This window comes from Suillus discolor (assembly GCF_016758755.1).
Source record: "Suillus discolor strain FC423 chromosome Unknown F5147scaffold_15, whole genome shotgun sequence".
Classification (NCBI taxonomy): domain Eukaryota; kingdom Fungi; phylum Basidiomycota; class Agaricomycetes; order Boletales; family Suillaceae; genus Suillus; species Suillus discolor.
In genome coordinates this window covers 364879-388909 of record NW_024541262.1, presented here as the reverse complement: position 1 = coordinate 388909, position 24031 = coordinate 364879, and the positions used below count along the sequence as shown (strand labels likewise).

The window sequence follows — 24031 nt, the reverse complement described above, 5'->3', positions numbered from 1 at the left end:
GTGAGACCGCACTTCTAAGTCGCCCCCATATGACTTAGCACGTATCCGCTAGCCCTGTATCTCGACGAGCGCCGTCTTACCGAGATCACTGGAGGAATCCTTGACGTTCCGTCAAGGCTAGACCACGCTCAGCTTCAGTAGACTCACTCGAGTCGTCGCTGAGAAGACCTATCCTAGTTCGCACACACCGACCTACAGTCAGCGTAACAGTGAGGGCCAGTGCAAGCCAAACATACCACCACCGCCGACAAAGCGGGGACACCGAGTTCGGTCCTGTATGCAATGTCCCGCAGCAAATGATGGTAAGATTGTTTACAAATCTAACAATGTAAAATTATTAACCATTGCAGATATGCTTGTTGAAGAAGGATCCACCAGAGCCTCTGCTTCTGGTTCAGTGGTGTGTGCTGTGTCCCCTGATCAAGGTTCTCCAGTCCGCAGTGTTCCATCATTGTCCCCAATACTTGGTTCACTCACTGACTCTTTATTGCCAATCCCAGCAGATATGCAAATCAATTTGTTGGGAGATGAGGTGGTAACTGACCTGAAGGCAATGACACTGGAGGCTGTCAATGTTCCTGTGGCGCTCTCTGTGAACAAAGACAACCTCCCTGATACATTTGATGGTCTCTGAGACACTATTCATGGCCTCCGGGACACTGTACAGACCCTCCAGGCTGAGGTTGAACAATTACATGCCTGTAACTCCATCACCACTGACGTTGTTGCTGCCTTGAACAAACGTCTTGAGGAGCAGGAAGGTGATCTCCGTGCAGTGAATGATCTTCATGCCAAGGTAGCAGCTCTGCAACGTAATGTCAAGCTGATGCAGGCAGAATTGGCGAATTGTGATGAGGAACTGTAGGCCATGGAGCAAACATTAACAAATTAGGAACATTATCGGAACGTCCTCCAGGATGGATATGAAAGTCTTCACCAACATGCCCTGGCATCCAATCCTCACCCCTTTCCCAACATAGTGTTCATTCCGAACGGTGCCTACACAGCGCACCCAAGCATAATTCCTGTCAGTATGGGCCAGGTGCAAGCCATGGAAGGCTTGTATCTCAACCTCCCAAGTAGTGTTGCCTGTCCTTCAAGTGTGAATGGAAGTTCTGGACCGTCTTCCATTCCTGTCACAGGTGCTGGCAATGAAAATATTGCCAGTTCCTCTCCTGTTGCCCGACATTCTTTCAGCGAGTCGGTGTCTGGCTCCAGACCCCAGAAGTAGATAATGCTTGACATTACTGTATCAGTTTTGCCATTTACATAACAGTTTTGTTCACAGCTTTATCTCAATGTAATTATCAGGCTGTAGCAGGCATTGATTATTACATCCATCCTTGCTTGATTGGCGTGTCTTCCACGTGTTTAATTCAACGCCCCCAACCTTACATAATGAGTTGAATCCCGCTTATATATATCTCGAAATTCATGTTCATCTCATTAGGAGCCCATGAACCCAGTTCTGTCTGATTGGGCTTTGTCCATCACTCACATTGCGAGTGAATATATTTGTTCCCAATTTTCTGCCCTTATTGCTGGCATGCCAAATATCATTCCCCCACTTGAGCTTGATTTTGTGATGCTAGCGGCATGCTCTAACATTTCAAGGAAGCTTGCTGATGCTTATCGCAATCCAGGTATGATTCCCTTGTTAGTTTCATGCTGGTTCTGAATTGTACCAATGTTAGTCACTCTTAATTTTGATATGGCAAGGTATGCAGATGCACTTCAAGCCACAGAAAAGGGCACCAAAGTGGAACATGAAGCATACCTCCTGACCAAATATCCACCGGATATGCAAATCCTGCTGGATCGGCCAATGGTGGTCCTTGACAAGTATGGTATAATTGTAATGTGGTACCTTCCCAGTGCCATAGATCCTGCAATTCAGGTTAGTGCCATAGATCTGCCGATAGTGATTATGCTGACAATATCAGCATGACATGATATGTGCCACTGAAAGGATGTCATCCCCGCTGGCAAAAAGTATCATGCGTGTGGAAAACAAAGAGAAATGGAGGACTCATGAACCCAACTTTTGTCCTAGTAGTAGTGGTACTACACCGGGGTGCATTAATTTATCCCTGGCATGGTTTTTGCAAGCCCATCCAGTGAGTCAGAGCTCCTAGCCACAAGTCTAACACCACCATTCTCATTATGCCTAGTCTCCTAAGTTCCATCCAGAGGTCTCGGCAACGCTCAAAAGTGATAGTGGATTGTGTCTAGCAATACAAAGACCGGCGGCCCTCTTTGCTGCAGCATTGAGAGTCATGCACCCGAACCTATATTGGTCATCATTAGGGACAGCATTAGGCCTTGGCCTCTGGGCGGTGGACAAACAATTGCAAGAAATAATTGATTGTCTGAGAGACTGGGCATCGGTGTTTACCACACTCGCTGTGATGTGCAACCGGTGTTCGCCTTTGCACCGCAATCCACTGTCCCAATCACAATGGTTCAATGGCATGACCAGTGTTGGCAATTATGGAATGGGGAGGATGAGGATGCCTAATATTGGAATCGAGATTGTATATAATTCCAGTGTCATGGCAGCTGTTTCCGGACGAATAGTGAGGCATGGGATGGATGAAGTGGATGGTGATAGAATAGCATGGATTTGGTATATGAGGGATGATGTACATGAATTTGTAGGTATGCCCTGGGTCAACTATGTGAGGTACAAGTCTGTACTCACCAACACTATGCGGTGCTGAGCTATCTAGTACACAATGATTCTTTGTTTACATACTAATGTTGATAGAGGTCAAGATGTAATGGATGATGCAGATGAGAAAGGGTGATGAATATGGACAAAAGGTTTAGGAATGTGTCGGCGATCATTCCCATTGGCAGTACAAGTCAATACTCACCGAGGCTAAGTGGTGCAGGGCCATTTAGTACACAATGATTCTTTGTTCATACATGGATGACCTGATAGAGGTGAAGGTGTGATGGATGATGCAGATCGGAAACAGTGATGAACAGGGACAAACAGTATGTATATGTGTTGGCGATCATTCCCATCAGTCATTTTATTTGACAATCCTTGTGGTTTGACATGAGGTTGTCTGTGTAAGCTAAAACATGTGATCTCTTCATATGGGGTCACCCATGTCTTGACTGGGTGATTGCAGTACCCATATTAGCGGATCCGGCAATGTATCTATCGGCGGACCCAGAAATATATCTATTAGTGACAGTGATCAGTTTTTGCTGATTCCTGATGCTATGATGTTGCCGAAATTGGAGTGTCGGTGAGTATATATATACTAACCTATACATTATTGTAGTCTACAAAATGTATATCACAGGCCGACCCTGTAGTCTCAGAGAATATTTTCACCTGAGCCCACCCAGGGGGCCTGGGTAACAATATCATGGGACGGGCCTGCCCTGGGGTAGGGGTAATATTACAATGTGGGCCCATGGTGGGTTGACCCAAGGCATATGGAGGAATGTCAAGGTGGGCTGTCCTGTAGGTTTGGAAATGATTCACTGTATTATGTGGATGTGCCAGCCAAGGGGGAGTACAACCACCCAATCTATTTGGCCAGGCAACACCAGCGACCACACCCTCACAACCACCAACCATGCCTCCAAGAACCCACAAAATGCTACCAGACCCTTCTGCAGCCTCACACATCACCAGAGTCCACCCACCACCTGGATACTACACTGCCCTCAATGAGGGGGAGTGGTGTGGAAACAACAATCTTGCTGGGTGGCAAGAAAAGGTTGGGTCAAGCTAATGCCTAGCTGCTATGTCTATACAGACGTGTTTGACCCTAAAGGGAATTGCTACTAGAACGATGTAGAGATACAACAATTGCTGGACACTACACGAAGTAAGTGTTTAGCAATATAAAATGTGTTGTGGTCGTGCACAGCCTAGTCTGCTTTACTTGCAAGACAAGTGCGTTCGACCCGAGGGGCTTGCTGTTGGTATTAGAATAATCAGCTATATCAAAAGGAAGATAGTCTGAAGCGCGGGAAACAAAGTCCGAAGGTATAATTACGAGTCCGATGTCAAAAACGTTGGGTCCGATGTTTTCGGGTTTCGGGTTAGCGGGTTTCGTTGGGTTTGCATTGGGTTAGCGTCGGGAATATAGTGAATGTCGGGGATAGCGAATGGCGGGTTACTGTCAGATGTTTCAGATAAAGAAAGGATGATATTGCGGAATCCAACTAAGAACTACAAATATCGGATGACCTCCTCCTACTTGGAGGTAGAAAGGTAAAGTAAATAGGTAGGAGGTATGTGAAATATATAGTATCTATGTAGAATTTCGGAGTGCTATAGGCGAAAGTAGTAGCACTGATTTTCGGGTCCAATGTCCTATGTAATAAGACACGATGTACTGCGGACATGTAATAATGCATTCTACAATGTTAGCGACGTGAAAATGAATAACTGTGCACCTAGTGGGGATAGATACGACAGGAACAAGACATAGGGAGGACAAGTGCGCGGGAAAACATCAGGTCCGATGCGCGGGAAACGTCGGGTCCGTCGGATTAGCGTCGGGTTTAGCGAGTTAGCGTCAGGTTTAGCGGGTTAGCGTCGGGTTTAGTGGATAAACATCGGATTGTGCGGATGAGTGTCGGATAACATTGGAAGTGATTCGTGTATCTGACATGCATGGGAAAATAGCTGAATACAAGCCTAGTGCGAGCTCGAGTGCTACAACAATGATGGATATGTGCGACCCGAGAGCACATTAAGCGCGGGAAAATAGTGGACAAGGAATGCGCGAGGTGTGGGAATGTATCTGAGGCTATCCGAAGCGCGTGAATGCACAGCTGAAGGTGCAGAAAGCGCAGGAAAGTGCAGACAAGGTATAGGGAATGTCAAGGAACGAGGTTTAGAGAGAGTGAGGGCAAAGGTATATTGCGAGGTAAGGAAAGTCTAGGTATAGAGAGGTATAGGGACCTAATAGGGGCTAAAAAGTGTGCACTACAAGGGACTACTTCAAAGGTAAACCTATAGGGAGAGGTATACAGTACGAGGGAAGTGTAGTAAGTAGTCCTAAGTAGTAGTCAACTTATACTGTCTAGACTCTCACTCGGAGAAGGAAGGGATAGGAAATATAGTAAATATGTAAGGACATGTAATAAGGCTGCAACACATTTTACAAGCCTCGAGGTAAGGAAATTCACATACCAATGGGGTTTGGACGGACTATGGATGGGTGAGGGACTTTCCTAGTGCACTTCCGAGGTATCCGAAGCATGGGAATGCGCGTCCGATGCAGCCGATGCATGGGAAAGTGTGGATAAGCAGGTTTGGGTTCGGACAGAGGTTATTTGCTGTTACAGTAACATGGCATGAGTCCCCTGCCAGCAGACAGCCCTCTGCCACCGCACGGCTATAGACGATACCGGAGTCTCACCAGCTCTATGACGATAGATGACAACAGATGATGATAGACGATAAGCGGCAACTGCCGGCTTAGATAAGCGGTCTGGACCGCATATGACGACACATGACGACATAGGTCTAGAAGACCTATTTATGTTATCAAGATAGAAGGCAAGCCTCGTGCTGCCTCATGTACTGATAGAAGGATGCCTCATGGATCCTATCTACGATAGAAGCCCGCCTCATGGACACTATCTCTGACTCATGTAGATAAGCAGATTAGAACCCAGCTTTAGGCTGAGCTTAGATACGAAGAGTAGCCTTATATAAGGTCGAAGATTAACAGTAGACGTTCCTTACTTTAATCTTACTAGGTTTACCCTTGAACTCCTTGTCCCGCTAAAGCTACCTGCTCGACATCGACTCGTACCTTCAGTGATGCCTCTCACTGTCTGTAAACCCTGCTATCATCTCAGCGTAACCCCTCGTTAACCACCACGAGCTACGTTCGAGTACGCAACCTTTGCTTGTCTGTAAAGGCCGACGACTCTCAGCACTCGGTACCACTGTCGTGGTTGTCGCTGTTAGATTATCCTAGTCGCACACGACTGTTTGTCGCAACAAAAGATTAAAGTTCAACTCGCACGTCACCCATCTGTGACGCCAGATCCCTGATCGTACCTATCTTCAACGCTACCGAAGATCTGTAGAAGAAACCCCGAAACGTACCGGCCTGACCAGTCGCAAGAATATAAGAACCGCTGTCACAGTAGAAGACTTCCTGCTCGGAACACTACGAAGATCGAAGATAACCATCTCCAATATGGCAACTTCCCGAAACACCCTGGCTGCTTCCCACCTTACGGGAAAAGAAACTCGTATCTACCTGAACGAGAAAAGATGCTTTGTATGCCACGTCATTGGCCACAAAGCCGCGGGCTGCCCACAATGGCCCAGAACCCCGCGGAGAAAGATGATCGAAGAAGACCTCCAGTTGAACTCTATCAAAGAGACCGGAGTTAAGAAGAACGAACTACGGGTGAATGCCACCCTGATGACCAGAATGAGAAACACCCCCATCGCGACATCTATGGTCGTCGACTCAGGGGCGTGCCAGTCCTTCGTAAATAAGGACTTCTGCACGCAGCACAGAATCTCGTCGCACCAGCTAGAGAAGCCTTTCACGCTCTCTAATGCTGATGGATCCAGCTTTGGAAAGAAGTTGATTGAGAGGTATTGCACCCTCTCCTTCCAAATAGATGAACGGGTATGTACCGAACGGTTCTACCTCGCAGAGCTTACTCCGAAAGAGAAGCTCATGCTTGGACAACCCTGGCTTATCAGCCACAACCCCGCTATCAACTGGACGAATGGCACAGTGACTCTTAAGAGCACCGTAGATTCCCGAAAGAAAGAAAAGGAGATAGACTCCGATTGGAAGAAGAACGGCAAAACGCCCCTCTTCCAGAAAGAAGAAAAGAAGGGCGCTCAGAAGAAAAGGAAAAGGTCCGTTTCCCCGACCACTCCCCGTGCCTTCTCTGGTGGCCTCGCTTCTATGAGCTTGGCACCAACGACAAAGATTGTACCAGTTCTTGAGGAACGGCACAGAAACCTGCCATCCGTGAAACTCCCTACTCCCGCACCACGATCAACGACGATCGTGAAGAAAGATTCGCTGCCTCGTATTGACCTCGCAGCACAACAATTTGAGCAGAAGAGACCGGCCACTGATCCGGAGACAACTCAGAAGAAGGTCATAAGACCTGCGGTAATCACGGACTATATCATCCCTGAAATACCTGCGAAGAAGATCGGACCGGCTGTTCAGCCGATGAAAGAAGAGACTCCTGAACCTTATCAGTTCTCGGCGGAGCCTGCATCAGTCCTCGGAAAAGGACGTGCAGTTATGACAGAAGAACCGCCTATCTCGAAGGCACCCAGACTGGCCCCTGAACCAGAGAAAACCCAGACCCCTAGATTTGAATTTTCCGGAGAACCGATCTCCGTTCTCGGAAAAGGAAGAGCCGTGTCGACGGCAGAACCACCTGAAGCCAAGGAACTCAGGTTTTACGAAAGCCCGGCTGATGATACTGACACAGCCGATGAAAACCCCATCCCGAATTCCCTGAATCTCTCGATACCTTCCACGGAGATCCCCGCTGATAACATTGATGCAATGATGCAACACCGGGAACCCGCACCCGAATCTGACTCAGACTTCGACATGTTCATAGAACGTGTTCGTATTATAAACAAGGCCCACCGCCTGAAGGCTCTGCAAAAGGATGACCCTGACGAATTCGCTCGTCTTGTAAAGAAGGAAGAAGAAGAAGTCGGACCACAATTTATCCGCTTCACAGATATGGAATCTGACGATGACCGAAGCGAAGAAGCAATAACGCTCGCTTCCGAACCCCGGGTGCTCTACGCGCCACACCCTGCTTCCAATCCCATTGAAAATATATGGTTGGATTTAGAAGAACCATCGACGCACAACTGGCGCATGGTTGATGACGAAGGAAACGACATTGAATACGAAGGCCCTGACGACGGCCTCGATTTTTAGAAGATGATTAGTCATGGTAGACTAAACGGCTTATTGAGGGGGTAAAATCCCTGATTTATTCTCGTTTCACGCACGACACCCCCCACCACGAATACCATTTCCTGACTACTTCTGATATGAACATCTGATGACGACTTCGACCTGAGCCCGGCATGGCTTTAAACTGCGCGTGAGCCCGGCATGGCTTTAAACTGCACCAATCTCCGCAAAGAGAATAAACTATGACTGTCCAGCATGACGTTTAAACTGCACGATCCTCCGGAACAAGGTTAAACTACGATTGTCCGAGATGACGTAAAACTAGGAGAAAGGACGAACTCCCCGAACGGCTCCTACAGCCCTGGAACCCCTTATCCACGATCCTTCGACAATCAATGAAGATTCATTCAACAAAGATTAAGAAGACCCCTCCTCACGAGACGACCCCAAGAAACTCCTGCAAAAGCCTTGGCACCTATGCCTGGACCCCGAACCTTCTCACCCAATAAAGATTATATCAACAAAAGGTTAAAAGAAGATGACCTTCAATATCTAGATAGATCCGAAAGATCTTAACAACAAAAGATAAAGAAGAAGAACCGGAGAAAGAACGAACCCTCGGAAACTCCTGCAAGCCCGCGGATCTCTTATCCACAGAACCCCCCTTCGACATCCAGATAGATCATGATAGATCTCAACAAAAGATAAGAAGACGATCCTCCGGAACGAGGCTAAACTATCATGAGACGAACTCCCTGGAAACTCCTGCAAGCCCTCGGAACCCTCTAGAACGACTTCGACTCTGATCAAACAAAGAGATCGAAGCAGATACCATCAATGGCAATGGTTACCACCCTCTGATGATGACGAACCTTGATCCTGATTAAACAAAGGATTAACGAAGATCGTACCTATCACGGCACCTCCCCTCTGATAGCGAAGAACCACCCCTCGTGTCCCGATAACGAGAAGATCTTAGCCTCATGGCTAGATAGATAACGATAGAAGAACTTGACAAAAGATAAGTCTAGAAATCAAGCGGAGCTTGGAACGATCTGGAATGCCATATAAGGCCTCTCCCAAGAACATCCTTCCCCAGAAACCTCCCAACATCATGACGACCTCTATTGAAGAAGAAACTATCCGCATTGCACTTAAGGACTCCGACTACGGACGAATCCTTAAGACGATTGAGAACAACGCATTCAGCGAAACCGCTATTCTCACCCCCATGTACTCCCAAGTGATCGACGACATCCTTGGCGAGCAAGACACCAGACTCGGTGCAGGGACATCCCTTGCTGTCTGCATTATCCGTACCACGAAGCTGCTGGAAGACGTAGCCAATCGTGATGACCTCGATGAAGGCACGAAGAAACTTGCCGTGCTTCATTTACAGAAAAGGATTCGCGTACTCGCGCTTCACCTCCTTCCGCTCGACTTCCCAGACATCGCGAACCAAGCTGTCAGAACAGTCGAGGCAAGGCCTCATGTTGAAGAAAGATCCCGACCGGTGCGCCCGCTGAGACGAAAGGCGGCCACCATAGATCGTACCCGTACCACGCTCTGCAAGCGTTGCGGAGGATACGGACACTCATTCAGGAAGTGTCCAGATTATGTTTGTTGCATTTGCGATGAACTAGGACCTGACCATCTGTCGGTCCACTGCCCTCAACTCAATGGACGCATTGTACTCCAAGAGTTTAGAGATGAAGAGAAGTTTTTCGAAGCTCTCTTAGATTGGGAGCATAACCACAAAGCGCTCGCAGACCTCACGCTCAGACACCCAGCACCGCCCTCGCCCGAACCAGAAACTCCCTCTGTACCAGCCGTCTCCACACCAACACCTCCGGTGATGGAAGCTGACGAAGAACACAGGATAATCAAAGTCAGTGACTTTGACGCTAGTAGAGGGGTAATGTTACAGTAACATGGCACGAGTCCCCCGCCAGCAGACAGCCCTCTGCCACCGCACGGCTATAGATGATAGCGGAGTCTCACCAGCTCTGTGACGACAGATGACGACGACGACGATAGAAGATGATAGACGATAAGCGGCAACTGCCGGCTTAGATAAGCGGTCTGGACCGCACGTGACGATACATGACGACATAGGTCTAGAAGACCTATTAATGTTATCAAGATAGAAGGCAAGCCTCGTGTTGCCTCATGGACTGATAGAAGATAGAAGGCAAGCCTCGCGCTGCCTCATGTACTGATAGAAGGATACCATGTGGATCCTATCTACGATAGAAGCCCGCCTCATGGACGCTATCTCTGACTCATGTAGATAAGCAGATTAGAACCCAGCTTTAGGCTGAGCTTAGATACGAAGAGTAGCCTTATATAAGGTCGAAGATTAACAGTAGACTGTTCCTTACTTTAATCTTACTAGGTTTACCCTTGAACTCCTTGTCCCGCTAAAGCTACTTGCTCGACATCGACTCGTACCTTCAGTGACGCCTCTCACTGTCTGTAAACCGCTATCATCTCAGCGTAACCCCTCGTTAACCACCACGAGCTACGTTCGAGTACGCAACCTTTGCTTGTCTGTAAAGGCCGACGACTCTCAGCACTCGGTACCACTGTCGTGGTTGTCGCTGTTTAGATCATCCTAGTCGCACACTGACCGTTTGTCGTAACACTTTGCACACTCACAAGTGGATCAGGCTGTGTATTTCAAATGCATGAAGGATGAACACGTTGTTATCACTGTCTCCATCGATGACATGGCCATTACCATGAATCACATCTCTCACATTCAATGCTTCAAATCTCAGCTTCAGGAGTACTTCGAAATATCAGACCTCAGCAAATTAAGCTGGCTATTGGGCCTTAAAGTTACTTGAGACCATGTGGCCCACACTATCACACTTTCCCAAAAGGCTTACATTGAGACCATTCTCGAGTGTTTTAGTCTTTCAGATGCTAAGAGCACGAGTACACCCATGGACTCCAGCACCGTCCTGACTCCCAAGCAGTGCCCTGTAACGCATGCTAAACTCTAGGCAATGAGCAACATCCCATACCAATAAGTCATCGGTTTGTTGATGTATGCAGCCACCAGCACCAGGCGAGATATTGTGTTTGCTGTTGCCACTCTATCGCAATTTATGCAAAATCCAGGCAGAGCGCACTGGGAGGCTGCTAAACGGGTGCTACACTACCTGAAAGGCACCTCGAACTTTGAGCTCATGCTCAGTTCCACAGATGGAGGCCTTGAGGTGTTTGTTGACACAGATTGGGCTTCACAATCTCACCAGCACTCAATCTCCGGGTATGTTGTCATGCTGAATGGAGGACTGGTAGCTTGGAGCTCCTGCAAGCAGCCACTGATAGCCTTATCCACCGCAGAAGCTGAGTATATCGCTCTGATGAGTGTTGCATGAGAGATACTGTACCTCCAGCACCTTACCCAGGAACTCTATGAAGATGTCTGTCTCCCCACTCCCATGTATTGTGACAACCAGGCAGCCATAGTACTTGCCTCGAACAGCAAGTTCAAATCCTGTACAAAGCATATCTCAATTCATTACCACTTTATTTGTGCCCTTATCCACGACAACACTCTTCACTTGACGTATTGCCCAACAGATGACAATCTCGCAGATGGCTTCACTAAAGCCCTACTATGTCCATGCCTTCAAAAGCTTCAAGGCTTAATGAGTTTGGAATCTGCTCAAGGGGGAGTATTGGACTCCGAGAGATCCAATGAGTAGCTAGCCAAGAGATCCCATATTGGGACGATGAGGAGAGAGGACAGTTCGAGCACATACCAAAAGAGCAGAGCAAGCGATGCTTGACATCGGCTCATATGTTTCAATATATTGCTAAAATTTTCATTCCTATTCCATCCACACTTAAAACAGTTCACATTTCATAGGAACATCTCAGTCTGTTTTCAAGAGAATGAGATGTGAGTACATAGCTCTACCTATCATTTACAAAAGCTAATGAGACCTAGATACTTTGTCATTCTAGGTACATACAATGTTACATCAGCAAACTAACAATTTGGTGACAAGGTACCACAACAATAACAAAGCCATACAATATTACAAATGCACAAACACACAAGGTGACAAGGCTCACAAACTCGACAATGTGATACAAAGCCAGACAAGTACACAAAGAAGTATGTAAACAATGTACATACACTACTGCCGACGTGAAGCGTAATAGAGGGCATAATAGAAGTCTTTATTGAAGTACTTGTTTAGAAGAAACAATTCAGAATAGTACATAGACGTTGCCTTCGTGAGTTGAGCATCAGCCGCATCCCCTAGCTGAGGGATAACACTGATAAATGAATGAAGTTGATGCAGGGGAACAATATTACCAACGGGTGTGCCATCAGCATACTTGGTACATTTCAGAGTATCCATTTGAGTGGCAGGATCGACCGAACCAATGGTCAGACCCTGCACATAACACAGATACTGATCTCTCCAAGTGATGCGAGCACCTCTTTGACAAATTGGACGCATGACAAGACATAATTCACATATCACGTGACCTTCAAAGCATCAAAGTTTGTATATGTTCAAATTGATAAAAAAAATCTCACCTGTCAGACCTGACTCGGGCCAAACAAACCCTTCTTTGACATTGACAAGGACAGCGTCCTTTCAGCCTTTTGGCCACCCAGGGCCAGGAGGAGATGCATGTACAGTTTGAGCTGGCAATGTGACCCTAGAATTGTGAAAAGACATTTGCTGAAGGCGGACAGTATACCATAGTTGAACACGGTCAAATTGAAGGATAGGAGGACAGTCGATCAATGGCCTTCTTCTTGGACCCCCCACCATGTGAACTGCTCCTCTCTCCCTCGCATCATGTAGCAAAAATTCTGAAAGCACTACACGCAAATCTGGTATATTGAAATCAGTAGCAACATCATCAACACCAACTCTGGTGCAAGAAGAAGTGTAGTTGAGGTGAATGGCAGTACCACCAGCAATAAACATTTGAGGAGGGTGAGGAATAGCTCTATCCCTCACAGTTATGATTTGCCTTGCTTTACTGAAGTAGTTCATGGTGACACGTGTGTGATTCATTTGTTCTAGAAGTGCAGTCTGTGGATCGTCAGGTTCCTGCTCGTCGGGATCAATTGGCTCCTCCTCCTGCTTGTCCTCATCCTCAGGGACTTCTCTGGGCCTGTCATTGGGATCACAGTACACGTGATGACTCTTCAGCATCATGGCAATTGCGAAACGTCGCAGCTTCTCATCTCGATCTAGATGTCGACAGATCTGTGGGTCATAGTCATTGTTATTGGTGCAGCGTGTGGGATCTTTTATTTCTGAAATATGAGCATGCTCAGTCACATCTGCAGACCACTGAATGAGAGTGCCGACATTGCACGTGCCAGAAGTGATACTCTGGAGGAGTTCTAGTTTAGGAATAAACCAATTATCAATAGGTTTCTTGGCTCCCATTCACGCACCTGATGTCAGAATAATATCTTTATGTTCGTGGAAGGTCGAAAGGGCCCGGTCAATACTTGCCAGTAAGTCATCATTAGGAGTAGGGGACTGCACCAAATATCGAACATCCATGAGGGCACGAATTGCAATGATGAAACGATGAGGGGCTGCACCAGATATCAGGCCAACAATGTAGCATTGGATATCATGGTGATCTCTGCCAGTGACTTGTTTGAGCTTTGAGATTCCACCAGCAAAGTGACAGTAACCTGTGATGGGCTGTAGGATCGAGAACTGGAAATCAAGTTCTGAGGCACCCACAATTGTTAGACACCACTGGCAGTCATGGTCGAAAAACTCCTTGTGCCAATGATGCAGGGCTTCTGACATCAGAAAGATCGAGGGACAGTGAGTGGCCAGTTTATCCAGAATGGTGCACAAACACCGTTTAGTCGGTATTCAGCACAGGTGTCAAAATATGCCTCAAGATCATTGGGATCGACTGTAATGCTGTCGAGCTGATCAAGTGTGATAGAGCGAGTATGAGAGGGATGCCAAAAACTATCCCCGAACTGCAGATAAGAAGCCATGGTAAACAGAGAGGTCTTCCCGCGTACACAGGCAAGCATAGCTGCCTCTGGGGTGTCGACGATGTACACTGCGAGAGGAGTGAAACAGTGCTGAACATTTCCAACCGGATCAGACATCATGATTCCAACCTCGGCTGCTTTCATCAATGGCTGGAGAACAATTGAAAGACATTGGTGTATAAGGCGATCTTCAAGCACACCTCGCATGCATTTATTAGGGTGTAGGTAATGTGGGATAGGGAGAAGAGCCATAAGTAGGAAAGCTTTTGATGAAAGTTTTGTGTGAGTACACATGCATATATTGGTGAGTCCCAGAAGAAGCGGATGAGCGATTCTAGCACCAGTCATGGTAGTTATATTGGTTTTGTCGGATGACAGTACGGTTCCAAGAACTGTAGCACCTCTGGGAAACTGAGTCTACAAGAGGTGTGTTGAGATTTTGTTTTCTAAAAAAACAAATACTGCACGTACCTGCATTTCCCAAGCAGCATCACCCGTCATCTATTTCAAGTACACCCGCATAAGATGTGCTGCCATTGTGTAAACACAACGAGGAACAAAATCAAGCTTGTCGTGGAAGAGAGGGTTGGTGAAAAGACTTTCCAAGCATTTGATAGGGTCCCTCCAAAACAATCGAATTGGATATTTTGTGGGATGGGTCGAGGGGATGATCTGACACTTCCAGCTCAGTCCACTAGGAAGCATCTCTGCACGGCTTCGCAATTCCCTAGCGTTGCTGAATGAAAGGTGTAACTTTTGAATCTGAACAGGGGGTGAAGGTTGGAATCAATTCTGCAGAGTGCGAAGACTGGTACTTGCCAGGGGAAGCTTCAGAAATACATCAATCGCTGCCATACTAAGGGATGAACAAAGAAGAAAATCACTGATTTCCCACTCTTCCTTGGATGCGGAAGGGTAGAAAAGGTTGTCCTCCCTATACTCTGCATATTCATCGGCGTCAAAGACATCCAAAAAGGTTGGGCCATCCTGAGAGTAACACATCCTGGCACCCTCATACCGCTCCTCCAAAAGCATCGTTGACAAAATCGAAGTCGACATCAAAGTTGGCATGCACCTGGTCGTCCGAATTGTGCATACTACCAGCCCATTCCTCTGGATTAGCTTGAGGTGAAGCGTGGCGCAATGGCAGTTCTACCTCGGCAAACTGTGAGATATTGATGATGTCCCAGATGGAGCTATGACAGGATGTTTGGGGCTGACTGAGATGGCAAGTGACACTGCTGTCCTTAGTGAATGTCTTCCCGCAATTTGGACATGTTGGTACTGACATAGTTATCGTCAAGATTTCACATGGTCAGTATTGACACCTTACTGGTATGCCTATGTCGTACAATATCTATCCCATGAATTCTACCAGCTCTCATCATTCTGTGTGCAGTCGTGTGCAAAACAGTGCATCTCCAACTAGTCCCATCCAAGTCCATTCAAATTTGGATCCGCAAGTGTTGAATACAGCTCGGAGACACCATATGGGAGTGGAAGACGATTTTCCTTCTGGCATGCACCTTGTAAGATGCCCCTTTTATTTTTTTGATCTTATTCATCTTCAGCAGGAATTCAACTATAATTTATTGCATGGAGTTGAAGGTGCAACTGACCACTCTGACCTCGCGCTCGCGGCAGCCAAAGCCAAACAAAAAGTGTGCGAAGCCGAAAAGCACCTGGCTGATTGCATCCTCGAACACCAAGCAACGCTTCTCGGCATCTGGTGCCATCGTGCACAGGCAGCAAATTCCAGGTTATTGACAGCAGATCTTAATGTTGGGTGTATACATTTGGAATGAAAGAAGAATGGTATTGTGACATTCACTCGTTCAGAACCCACGGTGGTAAGTCTTTATTTCTTGTGTTTGCTATAATTCATTATCATTGAGATTGTTACAGACATCACATAGCTCGACTTTGCAATAACCATCAGCCTATCAGCAGCCTACTTGTACTAATTCTGCGGCCCCAGTAGACTTCGAGGCTTATGGTTTATATCTTCGTTCATTGCATATATATTGAATTGGGGCACTTTTTTTACATAAGTGTGAATAGATACATATTTGTTCATACATATATTCTGTGCTACCATTATACATAGAATATAGTGGCTACCTCAGTGCAGATACATACTAGATACCCGGGTCTACCTACATAGGCGTGGTGAAGTTACCAATCATAATGGAGATAAGTCGAAATTTTGTGCATTTGTGTTCTCAATTTAGGTCAAACTTGTGCTGTGCAGAAAGAATCAACGTGCCACGACCCAAAGCAAACTAGCAAGAGGCCCAAGCATTGTTCACTGTAGATAGGGCATCACACTCACTTGATCACCATGGCATCAACATCATCATCCTTTGTGCTCAGCCATCTCCTTGCAATAGTCACTAGCTCTATCCCTGCCATTGGCGACTTTGCACCTCAGAAGCAGGCGGACATGGATCAATTGATGAAGCACGAGCTCCTGGTGGGTTCAGACGGCATTTTAGTGGGTGGTAAACATGTTCTGTGGGAGGAGGGCATACAAGGCCTGACATCATCTATCCTCGATGTCCTTATCCTGCAATCCAGTCTCAAAATACAAGAGATAAATGACATTAGATATGTCAAGAAGAAGGACAGTTTTATCCTGCATGGGTCATCTGTATTAATAAATCCACGGGGTGTCACTCACCCAAAATGGAGGCTTACTCTTCCTTTTTCTGGTCAGCTGAAGAAGATGAAAAGAAATCAGCAGGAGTCACAGACTGATACAGAAGCGGAGGAAGAGGAAGAGGCACATGAAGATGAAGATGGAGATGGAGCTGAAGAGGAAGAAGACAATGGAGAGGATGGAGATGGAGATGGAGATGGAGATGGAGATGGAGATGGAGATGGAGATGGAGATGGAGATGGAGATGGAGATGGAGATGGAGATGGAGATGGAGATGGAGATGGAGATGGAGATGGAGATGGAGATGGAGATGGAGATGGAGATGGAGATGGAGATGGAGATGGAGATGGAGGTGGAGATGAAGATGAAGATGAAGGCAAAGGTACGCTGGAGACGGATGGCAGCTGGTCGCAGAGATCATATCAAACTGGGGAAAATCGTCCAATCATGGCTGTAAAGACATCAGAAAAAAATTGGGAGCGCCTCTTCAGAAGCGTCTACTACAACATGCATAACAGGGTCAAAGCCAAGTCGAGCTCACTGCCATTCCATACTCTACCAGAATCACGATACTAGTCTTCAGAGTTCTCTACTGTTCCTGTACCGGATGCTACCAATTCCAAAAAACCTGATTTAGTCCTTATGGACTATAGGCTGAAGAAGCGCGATGGGAACGAGAAGAGTTGGGCATATGTTCTGACAGGAGTAGAGATCACCATCTCAGAACTGGTGGAGGGAAAGGACATACCAATATTTCTGGGGGTTGTGACCAAATGCTACCTCATCATACACGAACAACCGTGGTGCCGTTTCATTCTTATTTTCAGTATCGCGAACAAGAAGCTTTGTGCCTATTACTTGGACCATTCTGGCATGATAATCTCAGCACCTCTCCTAATCAATCGAGATGCTGTGCGTTTTGTTGATGTCTTGAACACAATGATGCTAGCGAGTCACTCTGCTCTCGGTCTCGATCCCACCATTCATGTTTGCAACTCCCTTTGCTGAGGCATTCCTCACAATAATGTACCAGGGGGAGTTGATGTCATGCCAAATGGAGCGATAGGTTGGATTATAGATGATGTGGGTGAGGTATACTGGATTTTGGCCATTTTGTGGAAAATTTGCGGGCTGTTTTCACGTGGAATGGTTTGTTATCAGGTCCAGGACAAAAATAAGAAGGAGTATGCATTGAAGGACTGTTGGGTAGATGCTGACATCATAGATCACGAAGTCAACTTTCTTCAAGCAGTTGATGGTGTTCCAAATGTGGTCCACTAGTAAAGTATTGGGATGTCGAATACGATGGACGTGTCAACAGTACATCAAACATTCGCAAGCATGTTCACGATCACCTCCCAAATTCACCTATATTCACCAACAAAATTCACCGTTGCATGCTTTTGACTCCCTGCGGACTCCTGCTAACCACCTTCAAGTCTGTACCTGAGCTGGTCAATGTTTTTCTTGACCTTGTTGTCGGTGAGTTCTCCTGGTATTCATCAATATTATCTACGCTGACAGATACTGGTAGCCCACAGAACGCTGACGTTTGAGCGGAAGGTTCTTCATGGAGATCTCAGTCCCAATAACCTCATCATATATGAGGGAAAAGGCTACTTTATCGATTTTGACCATGCCAAATTCGTCCAACTCAACAGTAAAGCGAAGGATTCATGTGAAATGGTAAGTTTTACATTGATATCTTCTGTAGTACTCGTTTTTTATCTTTTTTCGAAGGGAACAATACCATACATATCCTGTCGCCTTCTCAAACTGATGGGAGGCATTCCCACTCCTGAATCAGTTGAGCACAGGGCCTCCGATGACCTTGAGTCACTCTTCTATATCTTCCTCAAATGTATGACTATATATGGTGGGCCCGGTGGTCTAATCACAAACAGAGGGATACCCCCCGAAAACGCCTGTAGATGGAATAAAGTGTACATGATGATGGACGTAGACGGTCTTGGGATTAGCGGAAGCCTCAAGAAAGAGTTCATAATGAAGAAAACCCCGGTTTATGAGCCTGCACCATATTTCCAAGCATGTTACCCCATCCTCGAGGACTGGTGCATGGCGATTAGAGACACACTCATCAACAATAAAGACATCTCTCACGACCAAATTCAGGAGATTATACAACGGGGGTTGGATAACATCGACAGCTTTCCGAGTCCTGCTGAAATACTGCTCCCTCTACTTCCAATGCCATCTGCTACTCCGATGCATTCCTCTGTTTCTTCTCCAGCCACAACTCGGGGTCCGCAGCTTCGTCGTTCAAGCCGGATAAGCCACCCTGCACATTCATTGGTGCCATCTGGCCCTTCATCGTTCACACCCCCTCCCCCACCTTCTCGGCCTGCTTCAAGCAGTCATTCTCGACGCAGGAGGTAGGTTTAAACTTTCTAGAAAAACAACTAGACAGTATTTTCTCGAATAGTGACATACATATTCATTAAGTACTTTCTATGTATATCTGCAGCAGGTCTCAGAACTTTATGTACTTAGATTTTCCTTAGACTTTGTACGCTCAATGCTCAAACGTTCATTTCTGAAGCCGCTCAAATTGTCTTGTGTAATTAAATATTTACTATAATGTACAGAAATACGCCTGCAGGCTGCAGCCAACCGCCAGCACCACTCAATGCCTCCCAGGAAGAAAGCCAGACATGCTTCTCCATGCAACAATTCTGGGGAGGATGCTGAGCCCGCACGACGAAGTGTATGATCCAATCGAGGTGTCGGAGGTCATGTAGCCCAGCTGCAAAAAGCTGGTGAGATGGTGATGGCGGCCCCAACAAGGCGAAGGAAGAACACTGTTGAAATCAGTGATTCAGAAGAAAATCTGATGGCTCCTTCACAAGTTGCAAGAGGAAAGAAAAAAGTAAGTTTTCTGTTCGAGCTACTAAGCTAACAATGAACTGTATTCCAGGCTCCTAGAAAGACATCTGTGAAGGCCAATGCTGCACAGCCAGAATGCCAACGTGCTCACTCTCCGCATCCATTTCTTCACACTGCCCAGTGTTCTGACAGGTTTGGATTCAAGGTGCCATATGCTATTGATGGTTGGGATCTGACCCAGCCTGGTCACAGCCAGAAGACTAGAGCTACAGAACCTGGTACAAGGAGTCATAAACAGCAAGACTCACTAGATCACGAAAACGTCATCCAAGACAATGAAGATTTTTCTAGAAACTTTGATGACAGCAACCAACAAGATGACAAGAAAGACGACAAACAAGATGACAAGAAAGACAAAGAACAGGACAAAGAACAGGACAACAAGGAAGATGACGAGCAAGATGAACAAGATTCGAGGGAGGATCTGCAAGCATGCCATGACAGGCATCACGATGACGATGATCCAATGGGATTAGACCAAGACCATGGCCCAGATGTCCAAACAGATAACGAGCGTGATGATCCAGGCGTTTTTGATGTCCTGGAGCGCCACCAGGCAAAAAATGGACGGTGCAAGGCTCCTTCCCTGAGCTGTCTATTAAGTGTAACCTGTTTTTATCACCCTTGAAATTTGCAAATGCTGACTTGCTGTAGTCCTCTCGTAGATACTCACGTGCACCTGCTCACTCAATGTCTCCTCATCAATATACATCCCAACGTGTAAGTTCTCATTTTTACCAAAGTTTGTGTCTAATCACTCCTGACTAGGCATCTCGTCGTTGATTTATTGAAAATACACGTGCTCCATCTGGTCACATGAAGTCTCCTCAGTGTTTGCCTCGAAACGCGCTGTTTACAAAGTCTTCTGTTCATAGATCTCATCATCCTTCTGTTGCTCATTCCAAGTCTCTGAACCCAAATGCATCTCGTGCTTCCACTCGTAGACTGTCTCCTCATCAGCGCTCACCAACTCAATCAACCCTGGTTGCTCGCTCCAAGTCTCCACACACTAATGATTCTCGTGCTTCCACCCATAGACCGTCTCCTTGTCGTTCGACCACATCATCCAGTCGCGCCCAGCCTCCCTCTCGTGGGCGTGCCTCATCACAGGCTCCACCTAGTCATGTTGGTCAATCAGATCATGTGCCTTCCCTCACTCCTACTTCAGGCCGTTATCAATCTCATAGTGTTACACCTGATGTGCGCGACCAACCCAAGCACAAAGGGGATTGGACCAACAATCAATCAAACCCTTCGAAGTTAGGGTTTTACCCACCATGTTGGCAGGCATTTCTTCAGGCAGCAAAGTTGGAAATGCGCCTGCAGGCTGTACTAACGCATCCAATACCAGAGCACTTTGATGCTGTAGAACTTGCACGAGAAGTCCTAGATGTTACAGGCATCCGTAACACCTACAGGAGCCCCAGCTCTGCCTACGCCTGCCCCCGCTCTGCTAGACTCCCGGCGCGGCGGTGCGCCGCCCGCACCTAGAAAGACAGCGGTCTGGACCGCTATGACCCCGCCCCTGGCGCTATGACCCCGCCCCTGGCCTAGATGGCCTTGTACCTGATCCATGGAGGCTGTACGCCTCATGGTCACCCTAGATCAAGCGCATGTATACAGCATGTCACTTCATGAAGATCCGGAGCGCTCTTGGCGTCTCCTGTACCTATGCGCAGTCGCACTTGGCGCTGCATGCTTGATCAGAGGTTAAGCCTCATGTACCCTATCTGACCTCATGTCTTGTTATCATAGATCCTAGATATACTATAGATTACAGACTGAGCTAGAATACCTATATGTAGCACATATAAGTAGACAGATTATTGTACTTAGACTTTACTTTAATCTACTAGGTTCATCCCAGAACTTGTTCAACTAAGCCTTCCAGCTTTCTTGCATAAGACTGCACTTCTAAGTCGCTCCCCGCTTCTTAGCCGTATCCGCTAGCCCTGTATCTCAACGAGCGCCGTCTTACCGCGATCACTGGAGGAACCCTTGACGTTCCGTCAAGCCGAGAACCACCCTCAGCTTCAGTAGACTCACTCGAGTCGTCGCTGAGAAGACCTATCCTAGTTCGCACACGCCGACCGACGGTCAGCGTAACACTAGATGCAGTGTTATGGAAATACCACTCAAAGAAGATTAGATTGGAGAGAGGTATATCCCTCCACATTGTCGGAGGTAATCACAATCTGATGTTTCTAGGATATTTTCCAGAATATCGTGACCAGATGTCATGGTTGGTGAGTACAAAGAACCGTCTGTGAACATGATTAGTAACTGACAAGTGATCAGCTCTGTAACGACCTGTTTACGTTCCATACAGAGCTCAAGAAAATCATCATCTCTCTTGCGAAACAGTTATATGGCATCTTTCCAAAAGGTGGCGTGACACGCGGGCACTTGGTGCAGGAACGTGTTACTGAAGCAGCGTCTAAATTGCTCAAGTCTGGTGACTACCTTTGGCTTCCTGACTCGTCTGAGGTTAGTGACGATCACGTTGGGCTATGTCTTGTTATAATGATTTTTAGGGCAAGTATAAGAACTTTATATCACAGGTTCTTCACGATGTGTGCCAAGATTTCTACTACAGCAACGGTAAGAAAGCGCTGAAGTTGATGGACGAATTCCAACGCTCAATTCCTGTCAATGGCCTCATTCTTGTGGCCGCAGTTGTATGATTGTTTGAATTCATTTTGTTCCCACTGCTGATCAGTCTCCACAGGCTAAGGGTGTTCTAACTGGTTTCTGTGACACCGGCACAGACAAGGTCCCTGATCTGTCCGCTGATAGATGCAGGTCAGATTTCAACTCCATACAAAAATCTGTTGATACATTGATGGATATCCCTGATTGTTGTTGAGAACTTGAGGAGATGTTGGAGGAATGGGCTCAGTTTGGGATGATGAATGGGTCTCGCGATGATTCAGACAGTAGCTTGCGCGACAAGGACGTCAACATCATCATATAGTAAGGTTTAACACTAGTCATTTGAGCTACATTGTCATTGCATAGTCTATTCAATTGTTTCGTTTGTTAACATTGTTTAAGTCTGGCTAAGTCTGCTAAGTCTATCGAAGTCTGCATACATTGTCCAATATGTCCAATATGTCCAATGTGTCCAATGTGTCTGCATTGTGCCCATTTGTACAGATTGTAATACTTTGTGACAGGCTTGTAAAGAAGGGACTTTGTTGTGGGCTTGTGCCATTTGTACAAGCTTGTACAAGCTTGTACAATGACCCCCTAGTTTGCTGATGCTAGAGTCCATTTTCAAGAGACTGAGATATACTTTGTTGTTCTAGCTAGTGATGTGCGGGCCCGGCTTGGCCTGAAAGCCCTGGCTTGGGCTCGGCTTTTGGGGGCTTGGGCTTTGCAAAACCTCAGGCCGAGCTGTGGGCCAAAGCCAGGCCAAAGCCGCAGCTCGGCTTGGGCTCAACAATGGCTTTCAAAAACAAAATGACTCGAAATTCAATATAAGTAGCGCTCGAGTCCTACAGTACTTCATCGTCGTCTGCTGAATCAACATCAGACTCTTCCTCCTCCAAAATCAGTGTATCCCACCCCTCATCATCTGCTGGCTTGACTTCTAACCCGCCAGTCCCATGTTCGGAATCTTCACTTTCTTCTGTAAGGGATGAGGGACCAGGCTCCCGGAATATAAGTTCGTTACGAAGAGAACACTTTACACATTGTAGAGCCTCGACAATGTCTCCTTTCAGCTGATTACACCGCTTGGTGATTGTGATGCCTCCTTGCGAGAAAGCTCGCTCGCTCGAGACAGATGCTGCCATAATGGATAAGTAATCCCTTGCCAGTGAAGCCCACACTGGATACCTTAGGGCATTGATCTTAAAACAATAGTCAGCATCGAGTGAGTAGCGAGTGAAAGTGACTTACACCCCACCACTGAATAGTGGTCATACCTGCCGAGGGAGCAGCCTCAATGGTTTCGATATAGCTTGTGAACTCAGCCCTCCATGGTTTCGATGGATCCCTGATGGACGCGGCACCTGGTTCTGCCTCGGAGTCATCTTCGGAGTCACAATGTCCGGATGTCCACAGAAGTCTGTAACAGACGATTCGACTCCCTAAAGTAAGGACGCATGGATGTTGATGATGGATGCGCAGGGACTAAAGCCGCGGCCTGAGCCGCCAGCTCAGGCTTCTCAACACATCAAGCCGGGCCCTGGGCCATGGTCAGGCCCTGACTTGGGCCCGGCTCGGCTCAGCCTAATCAGGCTCAGCTTGGGCCGGCCCACGGCCTGAAGCCAGGCCGTGCACATCACTAGTTCTAGCCCTCTCCCATCTTGTCCAAGCACCTTAGAACTCTAGAAACGATTCTACTAACTTCTGACACCACTATTGAGGAACTTAGAACAGTCTGCTGGCAACTTCAAGTGGCTGTACATTAAGGTTTTTTAGCTTATGTAAAGTTGAGCTGTGTGTTCGGGATTTCCCTTTTGCACACCTCTTGCCCCAGGTCAAGCCTAAGCCGGGGCTTTGAGCCCAAGCCGGGCCAGTTTATGGTGAGACAGT

At 46.9% G+C, this 24031-nt stretch overlaps 5 protein-coding genes across 5 annotated transcripts; 3 read left to right on the top strand and 2 right to left on the bottom strand.

Moving 5' to 3' along the window:
* Positions 1 to 1801: 1801 nt before the first annotated feature.
* F5147DRAFT_572755 (uncharacterized protein) lies at positions 1802 to 2720 on the top strand (the record flags this gene model as incomplete). The annotated part of the gene is made up of 3 exons (XM_041431105.1): positions 1802 to 1897; positions 1944 to 2117; positions 2172 to 2720. 3 exons carry the CDS (start codon positions 1802 to 1804, stop codon positions 2718 to 2720), a joined length of 819 nt encoding a protein of 272 aa, XP_041295257.1.
* A 6250-nt stretch (positions 2721 to 8970) lies between these two features.
* On the top strand, positions 8971 to 9840 carry F5147DRAFT_792194 (uncharacterized protein; the record flags this gene model as incomplete). The annotated part of the gene is made up of 1 exon (XM_041443091.1): positions 8971 to 9840. One exon carries the CDS (start codon positions 8971 to 8973, stop codon positions 9838 to 9840), a length of 870 nt encoding a protein of 289 aa, XP_041295256.1.
* A 2698-nt stretch (positions 9841 to 12538) lies between these two features.
* Positions 12539 to 14427, bottom strand: F5147DRAFT_771380 (uncharacterized protein; the record flags this gene model as incomplete). Its single annotated transcript, XM_041441233.1, has 4 exons — positions 12539 to 13302; positions 13357 to 13719; positions 13782 to 14343; positions 14398 to 14427. 4 exons carry the CDS (start codon positions 14425 to 14427, stop codon positions 12539 to 12541), a joined length of 1719 nt encoding a protein of 572 aa, XP_041295255.1.
* A 226-nt stretch (positions 14428 to 14653) lies between these two features.
* On the bottom strand, positions 14654 to 14961 carry F5147DRAFT_771379 (uncharacterized protein; the record flags this gene model as incomplete). The annotated part of the gene is made up of 2 exons (XM_041441232.1): positions 14654 to 14754; positions 14811 to 14961. 2 exons carry the CDS (start codon positions 14959 to 14961, stop codon positions 14654 to 14656), a joined length of 252 nt encoding a protein of 83 aa, XP_041295254.1.
* A 1306-nt stretch (positions 14962 to 16267) lies between these two features.
* On the top strand, positions 16268 to 22355 carry F5147DRAFT_771378 (uncharacterized protein; the record flags this gene model as incomplete). The annotated part of the gene is made up of 15 exons (XM_041441231.1): positions 16268 to 16967; positions 17169 to 17572; positions 18025 to 18067; positions 18120 to 18271; positions 18326 to 18978; positions 19244 to 19310; positions 19350 to 19472; positions 19521 to 20093; positions 20144 to 20209; positions 20396 to 20961; positions 21504 to 21649; positions 21698 to 21735; positions 21788 to 21976; positions 22024 to 22167; positions 22218 to 22355. 15 exons carry the CDS (start codon positions 16268 to 16270, stop codon positions 22353 to 22355), a joined length of 4002 nt encoding a protein of 1333 aa, XP_041295253.1.
* Positions 22356 to 24031: the final 1676 nt, after the last annotated feature.